The sequence below is a fragment of the Perna viridis genome, chromosome 14 (assembly GCF_037379345.1).
Source record: "Perna viridis isolate PV_CMFRI_1.1 ecotype Kerala chromosome 14, ASM3737934v1, whole genome shotgun sequence".
Classification (NCBI taxonomy): Eukaryota; Metazoa; Mollusca; class Bivalvia; order Mytilida; family Mytilidae; genus Perna; species Perna viridis.
Window position 1 is genome coordinate 16414580 of NC_142458.1, and position 18539 is coordinate 16433118.

Sequence of the window (18539 nt, forward strand, 5' to 3'; positions counted from 1 at the left end):
AGAATGGCATGTGGGGTTAGCAGACTTGCAGTGCAGTACTGGTCACCGGAAGTGAAGGGTCTATAAATAGCATGGGAAATCCCAGTGTTTTCACAAGATAGGGGTATATTTAAAAATCATTATGGAGATTAGGCTTCACATCACAAGAAGCAAAATGCACCTATAAAATGTACAGAAATGTTTTTCCTTTCAGAAACTGTTTAAATTTTTTAAATAAGATGAGAACTTTTTTCACAGCACTATGAGGAACAGGGGTAATTTCTGCGTAGGACTATTTTTGCGTACGTTCCAAATGCTCATTGGTTGAATTGGTGGTCTGTAACCTATATTTGTCCGTAGAGGATTCAATCATCAACAGATAGTCTTGTTTTATATGATACTACCGCTGGGACATCGTGTTTTCTGGTGTAAATACTGAGAAATATCGTTTGCTTTAAAAGCATATCTGCTTTTTGTTTGGTGTCTTCTACTAGTAGCCCATTGCATCGAAATCCGATTTATTGAAAACTTCTTGATTTTTTTTTGCTTATAAGGATAACTACGGTAAAGTAGCGCGCCAATTTAGAATACAGAGTTACCTCCCATAGAAAATGTCTGCGCCCAGAACCAAGGTGACCGGCTGAGAAAAATCAAATTTTCAAACAACAAGGACTTCTAGCATAAACTAGAACTGTGATATGTAAGAGAAAACATATCATTTAATCTTCAAGAATAAGTTTCTCTTGAATTGGGTATCTCAAAATATTGTTTATGACCAACGTAATAATGTCTCCAACATGGCAACAACAACATTTGAAAGCTGTTTTCTTTTTCTCAATGGCGTTGCGTTGTAACTACAAGCTCTTGCGTGGAGAGATAAATGGATATCGATGGGCTAGGTCAATTCTGTCAGAAAGATCACAAGGCTGTACACACCCACCACACCCTGCTCCACAGTCTAATTTTCCTGAGTAGAAAGAGGGTATTGGTGCATTTGATCTAAATACATATGTTTTTTCGATCAGGAAGATTTTTTTCTTTCCTGTATCTTTTCATCTTTTGTTGGACAACCACACCAGATGTTCTCTGTGCATGTTGAACAAAATCCATCAGCTTATTTCTAAGAATGTTTACACAATGGTTGTTCTTTCACTGAAATGTTGCTTGTACATTAGATAAATGTTACAGTTATGTGATATTAAACTTCAACTTTTTTTAGAGACTTATGTACTACAGAAAAATATGTTTCCAATTATTGTAGATGTCATAGTACCATACATGAGAACCTTTCTATAGTTCTACCATGGGAACAGAAAGTCGACAGCTTTCTGAACTGTGAAAAATTATTTAATAAACCCTGGTATTCTACCCCCAAAATTCATGTTTTAATCTCATTTCTTTGATTATTTAATGAGCCTTAAATGTGACTAAAGGAGAAAATTGCTGTCTGAACAGGTTAAAGAATGTTTTTTGATAGGTAAACAATCCTGAGGAGCAATCAGCTGAACACGATTATGGATGATGATTGACAATTAGAAAAATGGATCCTGATTGGATACCTCACCATTTTATTTACAGCCAATCATTTTCTATTGATTAATTTCTACTGCACAATTAATTTGGTAATTACTGTCAATGTAACAGTCGTAAATTTTGTGGAGCCATGTGTGTTAACTTTAAACTGACCATTTTTTATTCGAAATATCAGTTACCTCCCTTATAATTTTCTATCCTCTTTTTTTTTGACATTTTCTGTAACTTCAACAGTACAGTATATTTCCCAAGTTTTGTTTGCTATAGTTGTAAGAAGTAATATTCCGTTTGGATTGTGATAATTTTGGAAATTCATTAGTCAGCATTATTGAATATTTGCTACATTTTCTTAAATATTTAACCTCATGGTATGCAGTTAATGTAAAAACAGCTTGAACTTAAGTTTTCAATTGTCATGATCATGCCCCAAATCCTATGAATATGAAAAGCTACATGTATTGTCAGTGAAGGCGGTACATATAGTTGTAAAAACTTGTGACATTATAATAAGGAAAAGGGTAGATTATCTTTTTTCTAGAATATTCTACCAGTTTTTGAAGGAACTAAACTTTTTCATCCACGAAGTTTGATATAATGTACATAAATTACTTGTATGTATCAGAAAAATGAAACACTGATAAAAAAAAAAACAAATCTCCAGCTGAAAAATAAGTTTTGAAGGAACCACTTTATTACATGTATGTAATACAAATAATGTTAAGTATTCAAAATACATGTAATTTTTGGGGATTGCTTATCGTTTTGTATTGGTGTTGTTTTCTCCCAAATCTTAATGCTCACTTACTTTAAATTTAAAAAAATTTCAACAACACATATTTACATGTATCTTGGATCGTTTATAGAAACCTAAACAGCGTTTGGAAGGAATGTTTGTAATTCTCAATACAATCCAGGAGGTACACGTAGATAAAAACTTAACTACCAAATCATAGATAATTTGCAATATCATGTCTTGGGCGATGTACATTTTTGTAATATGAACTAGTGACTAAATTTGCCATTGTGTTTCGTTACATGTATTGTGTGGTTGTGAGGCATAGTCTGTAAAATCTGATTGGTCGAAAGTAACATTGCGATGTATCTGTTATTGACGAAAGCTAAAATTTTCACCATGACAGATGTCACATGTCAAGTGAACAATCATAGCAATAAATGTTTTAGAAATCATGAAATTTGAATACCGGTAATGCAAAAAATCAACTCGCTTTATTTAATTTCAATTTCATAACAAACTGAGCCATCATTTGTTATGATGTTGAAATTAAATAGATTGATCTTCTATCTGTGTTTTGTATGATTTTTCCGAGAAACAGTTTCATATGCATAGAAATGTATTGTCTGTAAAATTCAAATTGTTCATATCTTATATGATTTTGAAAATTAGCACCCCATTGCTTACATTTTACATTATCAAATTAACTTGGATTTTGCAACTAGATGATTATTAGCTATTATGGATGTAACTTACAACATGGAGTCTGAAAGCCTCTTTGCTGAGTTCATAATTTTAGAAAATTTGTGGTTTACTTGAAAAGTAATGTAAAGACGTACCTGTTAACCTTTGGAACTGTTCATGTGGGTGATACCTTCACACTGACACTCTCATGTGGAAGATTTTTATGTAAAAGCAAGTTTTTTTGTAAAAATTCAATTATTTAGTATTTTTCACAGAAGATATAGCAGTTTTAACCAAAATTCTCCCTCAAGTCTCAAGTTTCTATGTAGGAGTTTTTCCACTGATTTTGTTGGAGTCTCCCCTCTCATGTAGGAGAGTGATAGATTATTGTAAACAAATTATGAACATACATATTGATATCCACTAACTACATGTACATGTATATATAATATAGCAGAATCTATTGCTATTTTTAGAATGAAATTTCTTTTTCATTTTTAGAACTGAAGAAAAGACAACATTATGCTAAAAATGGCAGACATTCAGTCCAGAAAAGTCAAACAATCTGAGGTATTTTGATCTTCTTGCATGAATTAGTATCTACATTTCTATAAAGAGTAACTTTCTATATGATGTATGCACATTTTCTAGACCAGTGGCAGAACCAGTGGGATTGAAACCAACTTAATTTAAAACCTAGTTTATTTTGTGTAAGATTGAGCAAAAATGAGGAAATAATAGTCTGGAACCCCCCTTCAGAATCTATAGATCTGTGTCTGCTACACAATGCACAAATCCTATTAACAGTTAACACATTTCATGACTGAGACATTTAGACCCAATCAGCTATAGAGATTATAAAATAAATATATTTACATATTAAATTTTACAATTTTAGTTGGAACAAATCTGAATATTATTGATCAAATCAATCCTAAATATATCAAAAGCAGTGTAGAAAATCTGAAAAATGATGACATATATATGATGGAAATGTGCATTTACTTAACATGAAACTTGTACCTTTTTCACACAGTAGTCAATGAGCATACCTTACATATACCCCACCCACAAGATACACTACTCTCAACACCAATTTTAATTTCTCCTCTCTCCACAGTGGAGATATTTTGAGTGGAGTCACAGTGTCTCCACTCTCCACAGTGGAGTCACCATTTCCAAAATTGTCTGTAATTAACTTCTCCTGTCTTTATGCCAAGATATATTTTATGGTTCTAGTAGTTTAATAACATTTCTGTAAAGGGTAGAAAAAATATTGAAAAGTATTGAAATTTGGCAATTTTATCCTGGTTTCTACTTTGGTGGAGTCACAGTGGAGGACATAAGTGACTTCACTGTGAAGAGTGGAGAAATTAAAATTTTGGTTGATAGTAGAGTAGGGCTTAGGACAGAACAATTGAATTTTCCTTGAGAGAGTAATCAAGGGAACCAAGGTAATAGCGGTAATCAAAAGAATGTAAATCAGGGGACAAAGACCAGATGTGGAAAACAGACACTCACAACAAAGAACATAAAGTAACTGAAATCATACATACAAAGTAACAAAAGTAAATGAGCAACTCGCACTCCACTAAAAACTGGGAGCATGGACCAGGTGTACCGGTAGAGAAAGTGTATATTAAGCCTGTATGTTGATTACTCTGCAATTAATGTGAAAGGGTCTATACGCACTTCACAGGAAACCTATAATGCATCACACAGAAGGCACTTAAGTGGAATAGGGTATGTAAATCTCATTCTAGTTTCATTTTCTTTACCAGAATTTACGACATAGAAGACCGATCTACATTTTTATTGTTTACTTCTGGGTACTCGAAACGCTGTATAGCAATGTAAAATCTTCTATTTTATGTGTTTTCTTAATACCTTTATCATGTAGAAACAGATATTTGTCATTATTATCGGTATTTTTTACACAAAAAGATGTTTTGACCTCAACGCTGAACTGAATGCTCTCTAAATGGTAAATCTCCATGCTTTTGAATGGTAGACAAGAACCCATTCTCGTGAAATCACGTTGTGACATGACGAGACTTACATACCCTATTGTTATGTATTTAAGGCGGTGTTGTTACACCAATTCTGTTAAAATCTATTCATGGATACAAATACCATATTGACAGTGATTTTGTTTTCTTTAAATTACCTCTAAAATAAGGCTGTTTCCCATTATGAAAGTTTCCCAATTTGTCCAAAAAATGGCTAAAAAAATAATACCAAATAAGATCAAGTAATTTCCTAACTGGTAGTCATAGGCTAGGATATGGTGTTTATGTTCAAAATTTCTCTGATTAAATGTTTATGTCCTGTCTTTTTCTTGACATCCTCTGTACAATTAGTCATTTTAGCTAAAATTCAAAGTTTCGTACTGTTAAGTCATTCTAAATTTCCCAATTTAAGAAAATGATGCATATTTTCCCAATAAAAGAAAGATGATGTAAAAAGGCCAATAATATCACTGATTGCTTATTATCTCCGAAAGATATATTAGTTTTTCTGATACATGTGTGTTGAAATAACTGTGGAAAACTGTGTGTCTCATACTAACTTCTGTGGTTTTCATGGTTTAATCAAATCTTGAATTTGAATCATCAAAATTCTTAGTTGCCATTGAAAACTTAGAGCCTTGACTGAATTCCACGGATTAAAAACTCCACAAACAAACAGAATTTCAAGAAATAACCTGATTTACCTGATTTTACCTTTTATCCACAGTTACCAATATATGATAACCCAGAGGATAGATATGAAGTTCAGGTGTTTGAGGAACAAGTGACTCCATTCAAACAAGGTGTTACAGAGTTTAGGAAGACATTGTTCTCAGTCTTAGACTCATGTCAGGTTTGTTAAATTTATTGTGAGGCCGTGGCATACATGTACATCTTCTGCTGGGAGGGTCAAATCTCCCATCCTCCCCCTCAGTGGTTGATTTTAAATCAAGTCCTGAGTGTGAAATTTGTCCCAAGTACATGTAATGATGTCACAATGATATTTTTCTTTATTGATATCATTATTTACAACCAATCTTTACACTTAAGACATTTATGAAATTAAATACAGGAAGTAAAAATCATGTTTAAAAAAAAATAATTTGAAAAATAAATGCAGGAGAATTTTAGACAAATGATATTTGCCATTACACATGTAAATATGATTACTTTTAGTCTAATTAACAAGCTGACAACCTTTATTTTGATACCTGTATCTAGTAACTGACAGTTGATCGGTTGTAACTTTCCTTATGTTGTCTCTCTATGGAACATTAATCATACTTACAGACTCATTGTCAATGCATTAGTCATATTTTACTCTAATTCATCTAATTGGAAGTTGACTTCAAATAGTGAAGACATATTCGAAAAAAGAACATTTACAATTAAGATATTACAGTTTGACTAAAAATATATACATGTATCAATTTAAAAGCCTCCCATTTGGGTATTTTATCTCCTAACCAAAATCTCCAGATCTGAATTTCTAAGTTTATAGGAACAGTATTCATTCAAACAATTCTGTGCTCAATATTCAACAGATTAAATTTTAGTTGACATAATGCATGCAGTTATTAAAATTTCTGTGTATATATTTGGGTGATATGAGAAACTTGCACCAATCTTTGCAACCATTATTGCTATCAGTCATAAATTAGGTACAGGGCAGTCATTGTTCTGAACTATTTTCTAAGCAGCTTGCAGCATTGTTTTGAAATTTTTGTGGGATGTAATATAACCACATGATGTGCATACTGTAAGGAATGTTTTAGCATATTGTTAAATATACTCCGTCTTTTTCAATGAAGAATCTGAAACTATTTAGTAGAATCAATCATCTGTCCCCAGCGCCACATAAGTGAAACAATAGTTAAGTCTGAGAATATTCTTTACTTCATGGTAACTCCAATCAATGTGTTTGAAATTGATGACGTCACAAATGGTTAAAAATTTAAGTTAAGTAATTTTTGTTGTGCTGTTGTTTTACATATAACACAACTGCAATCAGGTCAGTAACAGTCTGTTAGCCGTCAGTTAGTTACGAGTCATAAGGGACTGAATGTGTTTTTTATGTTAGAATTTTTCATGGTATCTTAGAACGACATGAACATTGTAATTTTTCTATTGTATTTTACTTTTTTTGTAGGAAACAACAAATACCATTAAAGAAAAATATGAAATTGGAAAGGCTCATACGCAACGTAAGGTTTACCAAATATGACAACTTTAAATCCAAATATTCTTTGATTTATAGGTTTGGAAATATTCAGTTTACTAATTTGAGTAAATAAGAAGTAACAAATATTTGAAATCATCGAACTTCAATTGTTATAAATGTAAGTTACGACAGGAATAACTTTTCCCTTTTCACCTCCTTGAATAAAAAAAATGTACTGTCTTATAAATGTCAATTTAAATTATTGAAGTAAAAAAATGAATGCAAGAATTTTTCAAACAACCAGACAGTGCAGAAAGGGATTTTTGGTTTAAGTGGGTGTGGTATTCTTAGTAATCCATTTTAATATTCTGAAAGTATCTGTTTAATTTTCATATCAAAACTGTAAACAAGGGAAATTTTTATACCATCTTTATTCCTGGTTTCTGCAACCTATTTACTTCTCACAGCTTTAAAATCATTATTGTTTTTAAAGTTGTACTATATAAAATTGTAATATAATGTTCTTCAGAGAAAATTTTCTCAACTTTTTAATTTTTGTGTGACAGGTCTTACCAGGAGAATATCAGAAATAAAAAAGCTAGGAATTTCATGGTTTACTGTAACAATTCATAACAAGCAAATGTATCTCTTACCAAACTTCTCCTTGTTAGAGGCAATATTTGTATTCAAATGCACATTCATTATAAGGTGAATTTTCATTTTACAACTCCACAAATTTCAGATATGTGAAGTCCACAACGGACTGCATCAATTATTTTACCCATGTGCATATGATATTTTAAAAAAATTTTAATTATCATTTTCACAGATGTACAAATGTTTTTTTACAGTTGCATAGAATGGAGATAATCTTATTATATTTGATGATAGGTCATCTTCAAATGAGATTTGATTGCGGCAAATATATTTTTACTGGTTCCACAAACGTATCACCAGTAAAATCAGTTTGCCATCATCATTTCAAAATTGACTTCTCTAAATCTTCAATTACAATATAGTTAAATAATTCTTGTTTAATAATCTAATGGCAACTTCTGTTCTATTACAGAGACAGTAGAATATATACAGAATGACCCAGGAATATTACCACGAGCTGGTGTAATCACTGTGGCTGGATTAGGAGGAGTTCTCCTGGGGGCTAGAGGTAATGTATAATATGATCTCCTGGGGGTTGGAGGTAATGTATAATATGACCTCCTGGGAGCTAGAGGTAATGTATAATATGGCCAAGAGCTGGTATAATCACAGTGGCTGGTTTAGGGGAAGTTCCCCCTGGGCCTAGAGGTAATGTATAATATGACCTCCTGGGGGTTGGAGGTAATGTATAATATGACCTCCTGGGAGCTAGAGGTAATGTATAATATTACCACGAGCTGGTATAATCACAGTGGCTGGTTTAGGGGAAGTTCCCCCTGGGGCCTAGAGGTAATGTATGATATGACTCAGGTGTTGTACCAGGAGCTGGCCAATTTATCTACTTCTCTGACAGCTAGATAATTGTGATATCACACCATAGATGATGTGATATGAAAAAATTATGTAAAAGAAAAATTGCTGTTGTGTGATTGTGTCGATTCGTTTATGAAATTATGATTGGTGGGAAGATATGTGATGTTTCTGTTTTTGTTTTTTCAGTGTCATGAACAAATGATCACATAATATCAAGGGGCCAGATATTAGTAAAAAAAAAATTATCTATCGGCAGAAAGAGTAATCAAGGGAACCAAGGTTATAGTGATAATCAAAAGAATGTAATCCAGGGACAAAGACCAGACATGGAAAACAGACATACACAACAAAGAACATAAAGTAACTAAAATCATACAAAGTATCAAAAGTAAATGAGCAACTCGGACTCCACTAAAAACTGGAAGCATGGACCAGGTGCACCAGTAGGGTAAGCGTCCTCTGCTTTTCTAGAAAGTTAGTTTTCTTACTTCAAAATTATCAGCAAAAGTAGCAAGTTGCTGTTAAAACAATCTAAGTTAGTAAGAAAGGCCACTATTTCTTATAACTGTTTTTTTTTCTTAATTTTATCCTCTGTAATTCCATTGACTCATTTGGGATACATCCACTATGACATCAATGATATTGCATTTTCCCACGGATTACAGCTGGTTTTGAACTTAAACAAATTTAAGTATTAAAACTGTATTACAACTACTTTTTATACCCCTGCTCCAAAGGAGAAGAGAGGGGGTACACTGTTTTACCCTTGTCCCTATTTCCGTCCATATTAGTTTTTTCCATCATAATTTTCTCAGCAACTACTCCTCACAGCAGCTTGAAATTTTAGCACATTCTTCTGTAGTAATGCTATATGTTGGGATCTGTTTTCAGTAAAATTCGACAACAACTCCCTGTTCATCAAGGACATAGTTAATTTTGTTATATGTTGAATGAAAGCGAGGACATCACTAGTGAGCCATCGCTCACAGATTTCTTGTCTTAGATTTTCGAATCTTCCATTTAAGACAGACTATTGAGTAAATGTGCATCTTAAATGAAAAAATAGAAAACCTTCTATGTTCCACTATTAAATAGAATATCTAAGTCTTGCCATGTGACTTTGGTTGCAAGAAAATAGGTCCTCGTCTATCATTGAAATGCATGGAGATTCATCATTTACAGATTCTTGAGTTCAGAATTAGAAGTAAAACTTCTTTTCGTGTAAAAATACCATTAAAACATTACAAATGTCTAGTTATACATGATCTAACTGTTAAGAAAATGCATAATACAGAAGATTTTGCATTCCCAGGAGTAAACAATGAGATATAGATCAGTCTTCAGATTGTCTACCACTGCAAATTGTAGGATGACATGGTAATAATATATGTTCATGTGACTGTCAGTCATAAGGTTTTGTTTTTCTTGATCTTGTCTTTAATCATAGATTTCTATCTATCATAGGTGGAATCCTGAGAAAGTTATTTTTCTCAACTTGTGGAGTTGTTGGAGCAGCATCTTTATGTTACCCTAACCAAGCAGTGGATCTCACAAAAGATAGTTATAATAAAGCCATAGAGCATATAAAATCAACATGGAATGGACCAGGTTAGTGGGCTGAGATATTTTTAACATTTTTGGCTAAGTTGCACTTCTGAGAAATAGCTTATAGAATTGTGAATGTTGGTTGGGCAGGTTGTGGTGGGGGCGGGGGGGAGAGGAGGAGCAGGCAAGGAAAATATTTTCATACCTTTTGCTCAACAACTATAAATCACTGCCAATAGATATTTGGTATGCAACTTTAGTATGGAGTTCCATATCCTGGTATGAAATTTAGGTCTGTCACTCTTCTGCTTCCTGTTAAGAGACTTGCAACTGTAAATCACAGCCATTAGATACTTGGTATACAACTTCAGTATGGGGTCCCATATTTCAGATTTGTCGTACTTCTACTTCCAGCTTATAGACTTGGTGTTCTTACAGTAAACCAACCATTTCTGTCTTTGACCAGTTTTTCTTTTCATGGCCAGTGTAAAAATTTGTTGTTCTCAATTTGAAGCTTTTCTCTATGAAATTGTTACCCATGTACAACATACTATTGACTTATTAAAAAAGGGGTGGATTTTCAGTGGATTTTAAAAACTTCTTTAATTAACTCAATGTTTTAATGACAAAAGTATTGTACATGTACATGAAATATTACTGAATAGCAATTGGTATTTTAATTTTCTTTTTTTTGTAGAAAAAGACAAAAAGTCTGATGGGGTAACTAGTAATAATATGATAATGATAATTTTTATCTGAGAATACTGATACTCAATTTCCAATTGAAAAAACACAATATGTTTTTTCTACCAAAATTGAAGATTTTAATCTGAACACAAATGTATATGACCCAACTCAACCATACATAGTGTAATTGATATATATCATTTGCTGTTGGCAATTTGCATGTAAGATAAACTTTTATAGAGTAAATTTTGATTCTACTGCTCAGACTGAACCCTTATTAAACTGGGAACCTGTCCAAACCAAATTTCATCATAAGTCCACCAAATTCATTACATTTTAAACTTGTATGAACCAAAAACCTTATGAAATCCCTCAGTTCTGTTTCATACATCGTACCTGCACATATAAATTTGAAAATGTCCATGGGGGTTTTGTATTTATGAAATATTCCTCAGCACCAAAGAAAATTATTATTGGGACTTCATAATTGTCACAGTATTGCTTTCTGGCTTTTTATGTCAACACACATTTAATGCACCACTTTTATATGTTTGGTTGTGAATTGTGGCTTTTTGAAATTATAAATTTTGGAGCCCTCATAGGGGTTATCCCCTACAAATAGTGACACTTGGCAGGTATGCTGCATAGACAAGTTTTACTTTATACCCTGTCTCTTGATGACCGACCCTGTTATGATAAATCCCTGTCCATTTATCCTCAGTTCATACTCGAAAATAATTTGAGGGATTTTAATGATATTTTGATTTAGAGTTTATCCTAATTAAAGAGATCTCCTTTTTGTTTTTCATCAGTTGGCAGTTTTTGGTTCTATTTTCTTAACCATTGATTAATGAGGGAACTGGCATATCATGTGTTTAAACTCAGTTGTATTTTTTATTCAAGTTGATTCAAATTGATATTAAATTAATTTGTCAATTTATTACTGATTATCTCCCCTTGGTTGAATCTTTATGCACCATTCAATTATATATGTTATTAATTTAAGTTTGATACATCTTAGTGTTCACCCTGAAGTTTTCATTTTTTATCAATGTACATGGATCATTTTTCTGATTTTACTTATGAAGTGTATTTTTGTGATCATTTATTTTATGAAAAATGCTTAAAAGAAGTTTTGTATGTGCACTACTACTAGACAGATTGTACAAAATATGAACACTTGAATTTTGTTTTCACTCAATTAAAATATTGTCATTGCTTATATAATTCTGTAAAATACTAAAAAAGTGAAAGATGTTGCTTTGAAAATTAAAACAAAATGTTGTCAGAGAATTCAATAAAATTATTTGGGTTGGACCAATTTTTATGGGTAGGTTGGGAAAGGGTAAACAGTTTTACTTTTGACCCAGTGGATATGATGCAGTAACGATGATTAAAAAAAAATAATTTCATACGATTGAATGACATGATTTTTGTCTCAATTTATTTTTGAAATATTGAGAAATTTGCTGTGAAAGAAATATGCTTAAGTAGCTGTCTTTGTAAGAATCATACAAAATCCGAAAAATGTGATACACCCCAAAAAAAAGGCTAAATATTTTTATTTTGTAATTAAATTGTTTTGTGGGTCTATATTTTGAAATGTGTAATTATTCATTCCGAATTGTCTGCTCTTAAGAGATAATCTACATTAAAAACCCAATAGATTATATTGTATTTGAGTGTCATTTACATAGTTATCTCCCTTAATTTTGAATTCTACAGTACATTCTACATATTTATTTATCTCCTAAGGACTAAGGTTATATGAAATACTAAATGTAAATTTCTGTTTACTATGACAATTCAAACAAAATATCAAAAATTAAAATGTGTAGGCTTTTCAGCCATGAATAACTTTTTGCACGATTTTTAGCTGGAGTACTACTTACATGTTTAAAGCATAATGTATTAGGACAACAGAGATAGACAAAATATATTTTTTGAAGCATTTTCCTTTGTGTTTTTTATTTAAAAAAAAAAAGAACATGAGGAAACCTCGTAGTTGAATTAGAAATAATTGAAAATTGAAATAAAAGGTAATTTGTGGTGTCAGTTTAATCATTTATGTCATAGCTGTTCATAAATCTTACACATTGTAAATTTTGGTTCAGATGTAAATTTAATTAAAATATGACAATATGTCTTTTAAATGGTAAGCTAACATTTTCACTGAATGATATGACTTGAAACTGTTATACGCAAATATGCCCATTATTCCTGTATAATGAAAGCTAAAGTGTTTTTGTGAATATGTTAAAAATTAAATGCAGTTTTTTTTTTACCATACAATCAATACATTTCATTTTTTCTACTTTAATATACAGTAAAACTGGTCAGAAGGATGTTGTCTCCTGTATGTAAGAATAGCAAGGATTTCAAAGGGATGTGAAATCTTTAAAGACATTTTTTGCTAGAACAAAACAAGAAGAAAAAAAAAGGGGTCTGTGCACTAGTTTTTGAGATATAAGTATTTAAGATTTTTGTGGGAAAAGGATTTCTCTAGATTTTCCATAGTAGGTTTTATCTATTAAAACATGAAAGAAATAACAAGGATTTCATAAAATCTTCCCAAATAATATTTTAAGGGGTGTTTAATGAAATTATCAAAAGAAAAGTTGAGGTCACTGGGCAAAAAACATTAATGCTATGAAATGGATAATACCAGAGAAAATCTGACAAAGATGGCTGAACATGATCAGCAAACATTAACCAACTCCTTTTGGACTGAGAGATTTGTTTGAAATTATGAACAGAGAAGTGGAGGTCACTGGGCGAAAACATTAATGAAATGAATTGGATAAAGCAAGAGAAAATCTGACAAAGATGGCTGACATGGCAAACATCCTCAACCAATCCCCTTTTGGACTGAGAGATTTTTTGGTTAATGCAGATGTTTGCTTAACACATGGTCATAAAAATATTGAAAACTGGTGGGACTTCAGAGGATGTTTTGTTCGTGCAGGGTACCAGTTTACCCCCGGGTTCAGTTTAGACAGGTTTGACTGTACAATTTTTATATAAATATGAATAAACATTGCAGTGTTAAGTAATGTCATGCAGTTTCACAAAAAAAGTTCTGAGTGTGAAATTGATCCTAGCATCACAAGTATAATTTAAATATCAGAAGTAACAAGCTTTCTGATTGGATAAAATATTTTTTTCATTTCTCATAGACCAAATTTTGTAACATGACTGTGACGTCATCAACATTTATTTGATGATACACATTATACTCATTGAATTTTGATACTAAAATTGAATTATAATGAATGACTGCCACATTTTGTCAGTCTGTTTGAAATAACCTAAATGCCTGTGGTGCACACTTTAAAATAACCTGCTACACAGGTTATTTAGTGTGCACTACGTGATTGAGGTTATTCCATTATGGACACCCCCCCCCAAAAAAAAACAAAACAAAAAAACTTGATTTTTTCCATAACTTTTTATCACATTGAACATTCTTTTCTTTATTCTCTGACACTTCTAAAACAAACAAACTGTCAATTTGTCTTCAATGGACCATGAGCTATGTGCCCACATTATCAAATTCCTGTGTTTTTTTCTGAGCATAATTCATTATTTTTCTGAGCATGATTAATTATTTTTCAATTTTGCCTGATTCTAGCATGTAACATCTATTAATATACATTTACACTTTTTTAAAATTTTTGATGAAATACTTGGCTTTGTATACAAAAATACCTTCCGATACTTTTGTTCTGAATGCTTGCTGAAAGAGTAATCAATGGAACTGAAGTTGAGTCAATATATTATAGGTTACTATTTTAAATCACTTCAGATCTGATTATACTGGTCATGGAGTAATTCTCACCAGCAAGTTATTCTTAAGTATAGTTCTTATGAAATTACAGAGGTTCATTTTTTTTTCAGGACATTCGGTCCTGTGATGACAAACTGTTTTCAGGATTAACCAAGTTTTACCGTCCATTTGACCTGAATCAGGAATGACTATTATCAGAAATTTTCCTGAAATCCTGTCTGGCATTCCAGATTTTTTACCGGTCCTGTCATATTTTTACCGGTGATATCCGACGGTCTGACAAATCTTCGGAAAGACTGAAATTATAGAACTTGAATCTCATTTATTTTTGCCAGTTGAACGGATACTAAGTATGACATAACAAATACATTAAGAAATGAATGTTATATTTTTCTTGTCTATGAGGAAATAACCTCAATCATGTTGTGCACACTAAATAACCTACGTAGCAGGTTATTTTGAAGTGTGCACCAAGGGCATTGAGGTTATTTATAATGGACCGAAAAAATTTAACAATAATTTCTTATAATTTTTTTTTAGTATAAAAATTAAGGAGTAAATGTATAGCAAAAATGGTTGATGATGTCAAAGTTAAATTACAAAATTTGGTCTATGAGATGATGGACAAAATTTTTTATCCAGTCAGGAGGCTTGTTACATCTAAAATTAAATTATTTAAAAATAATAAGACTATGATAGTTGATATTCTTAAGATTGTTATCAGACCATGTATTTCATGAATTTTAAATTTTTTTAAAATTTATTAATAATTATATTTTGTTTGTATTTTTTGCAGGGTAGTGAATGATGATGGAATGAACTGTTTCTAAAAGAAAATGACGTTAATTTAAATGCCATGGAAGTGGACAACACTAACATTTTAATAAATATTTATTTGTATGAAGTGTCAGTTTATAGTCATCTTTGAACAAAATTAGGAACAAGAATGTGTCAAAGAGACAATTTACCAAAATATAAAAAACACAGTCAAAGGCAGTCTTTGGGTCTTCATTGAACGCCTTGGAATTTTCCTGTAATCTCCCTTTATCTGGCAAATGAAGCAACAAATATATGCATTCAGGGAAAAAGACATTGGACTGTAGGTGAAACTATAAAACAACCCAAAATTTCAAAATCACACTGTATAAACAGTATACCTGAAAAATGGCAACATTTTTGCTGTTCATTTGTTTCAGATAGAATTGAAAACTTTTGTTTTTCATTTGTTTTATACCCTGCCTCATGAAGTGGTGAGGTTTTATCTGATGCCCTCCAAAAAGTTGCATGTCCGTCTGTCAGTCTCACAGATTTTTTAGATGATAACTTGATCAGATCAATCAATTTTTTTTCTGAACCTTTGCACAGTTGTTAAATACAATAAAATACATGTTAAGTCCAATTTTCAACAAAATCCAAAATGTTGTTCATTTCGAATATTTTGTCATATACCTTTTTCATCATTACATGGCAGGGTATCACTTCAATGTTCCATTGATGCCTAATTTTTTATATATTAAGAACTCTTATGAAAAACAAATAAATAATTTGTGTTTATGGCTAATAAATAAATTCGTGAAAAACATGGAAATAAAAATTACATAGAAACTATATGGTACCTATTCTTTTATGTAAATCAGCTATAAAAGGTTTGACTGCTTAAAATTATTATCTATGCTCACATCTAATTATGCTTACACCGATTGAACCATATTTTGCTGTGAATTTGTGTTCAAAATTTTGTCTTGTTTTCTTAATACCATTCGAATCCTGGTTCCCTTTAGACTGACATTAGATGGATACAGTTTAATATAGGATGACACTTTCAGTTGATGGCGAAAATTGTGTCAAAAGAATTAACACAATTTTTATGATTTCTTCTTAAAAGACTTTTTAAGGAATGACTCGTTGAATTTTGGTACTTAAATTAAATTATAAGGAATCATTGTTATATTTTCCAGTCTATGAAGAAATAACCTCAATTTCGTTCTGCATACTAAATAGCCTTTGTAGCAGGTTATTAAGTATACACCACGGGCATTGAGGTTACATACCGACAAATGTAACAATTATTCCTTATAATTTAAGTACCAAACTTCAACGAGTAAATCATTTAAAAAGTTTGATGACATCAAGTCAGGGTGGTAGTTTATGAATGATCTGTAATTCCACATTCTTTTGTTTATTCTATCCCTAGTTTCTTCTACAACCCTTGTAATCTATTATATTGCTCATCATTCAATATTGCTTTACACCTCTAGTATTTCTTCAATATGCCCTTCTACTTCACATTACAAACCCAATTTATTTGCAGTTGAGAGCAAAGACAAGGGTTGTATATATGCAATTCAAGTTGCCATACCTCTGTACAAGTTGCCATACCTCTTCATACATGTTGTATTAACATGTTTCTTTGTGAAATTCCTGATGACAGACGTATCCGTTATAAAAATAGTTCAAGAGTCCTCATGCTTTGTAAAAAATAATTCCAAATCATCTTCCAAATATACAGAAGATGTTTTCAAAATGCTGGAATTTTTTATCGACATCATATCTGTCCAGTGTTGTGGGCGTGTTTTTAAACAAACGGTCGGCATTCCAATAGAAACAAATTGTGCTTCTCTACTTGCTGACCTATTCATACAGTCTTATGAGGCTGACTTTATAGCTGATCTTATCCGAAAGAAATAACATCGTTTAGCTAGAACCTTTAATCTCAGTTTCCGCTATATTCATGACGCACTATCATGAAACAATCCTAGTTTCGGGGACTTGATACATCGCATCTACCCCAAAGAACTTGATATAAAGAATCATATCTTGACCTACACTTACAGATCGATGGTAAAGGAAAACTATTAACCAAACTTGACACAACAAACTTGATGACTTTTCATTCAGAATTGTCAACTTTCCTTTAATCTGTGGCAACATCCTTTCAGCACCTGCGTATGGAGTTTTCATATCACAACTCATACGTTATGCCAGAGCTTGCCATAACTACGCAGGCATTGTATCGCGCTAGACTTTTTACAATTAGGATTCTGGAACAGGGCAATGTTGAGTCATCACTACAAAAGTTTTATGGTCGCCATCATGAACTCGAGAATCGTTACGAGTATTCATCTGCACCATGAATACTGATTTGTTCATCGTGTCATAGTTTTTCTTTCTTCTTTCGTCTACCCCTGACTTTTTTATGAGGAGGGTGTTTCTATAAAAGTAGAGGACACTTACCTTACCGGTGCACTTTGACGTTCCAGTTTTTGGTTGAGTCCGAGTTGCTTATTTGCTTTTGTTACTTTGTATGTATTATTTTAGTTACTTACTGTTTTTTATTGTGTATGTCTGTTTTCCATGTTTGGTCTTTGTCCATCGATTGGTTTCTTGTGATTTCCGCAGGAGCCTTGGTTCCCTTGTTTTGCATTTTGCATTACGATGTAGAAAAATCGTGCTTATTGTCATTGTATTTGAGGATGTCTTGGACCATAACATTATATGGTTACATTTATCTACATTTTTAAAAATTGACATGTGTTCATGCTTTAAGTAGTACTCTAGCTAAGAATCATGCAAGATGTGATTCATGGGTAAGAAGCCAACATATTTTTATTTTTGGTATTTTGTTTGAATTGCCATAGTAAACAGAAATTAACATTCAGTTTGTCATATAACCAGTGTACTTTGGAGATAAAACACATATAGAATGTACTGAAAATTTCAAAATTGAGGGAGATAACTGTGTAAATGATACTCAAATACAATAGAATATAATTGATGTTCAATGTTGAGTATCTTCTAAGAACAGGAAGATTTGAATGAATAATTACACATTTCATAGTATAGACCCATAAAAAAAACTTAATTACAAAAAGAAATTTATGTAGCCTTTTTTGGCATATCACATTTTTCAAATTTGCATGTTTCTTTCAAAGACAGCTGCTTAACTGTACA

At 31.8% G+C, this 18539-nt stretch overlaps 1 protein-coding gene across 2 annotated transcripts; it reads left to right on the forward strand.

The window, feature by feature from the left end:
• Nucleotides 1-567: 567 nt before the first annotated feature.
• Nucleotides 568-15488, forward strand: LOC148598392 (MICOS complex subunit MIC26-like). 2 transcript variants are annotated; one of them, XM_088562286.1, is made up of 8 exons: nucleotides 568-679; nucleotides 3431-3499; nucleotides 5666-5791; nucleotides 7088-7142; nucleotides 8169-8264; nucleotides 10034-10177; nucleotides 10812-10834; nucleotides 15385-15488. In XM_088562286.1, the coding sequence occupies exons 2-8, from the start codon at nucleotides 3452-3454 to the stop codon at nucleotides 15394-15396; spliced, it is 504 nt and encodes a 167-aa protein (XP_088418412.1). In that variant the 5' UTR covers nucleotides 568-679; nucleotides 3431-3451; the 3' UTR covers nucleotides 15397-15488. The 2 variants fall into 2 exon arrangements, with proteins under 2 accessions (XP_088418412.1, XP_088418413.1); XM_088562287.1 differs by lacking the exon at nucleotides 10812-10834.
• The last annotated feature ends 3051 nt before the right edge of the window (nucleotides 15489-18539 follow it).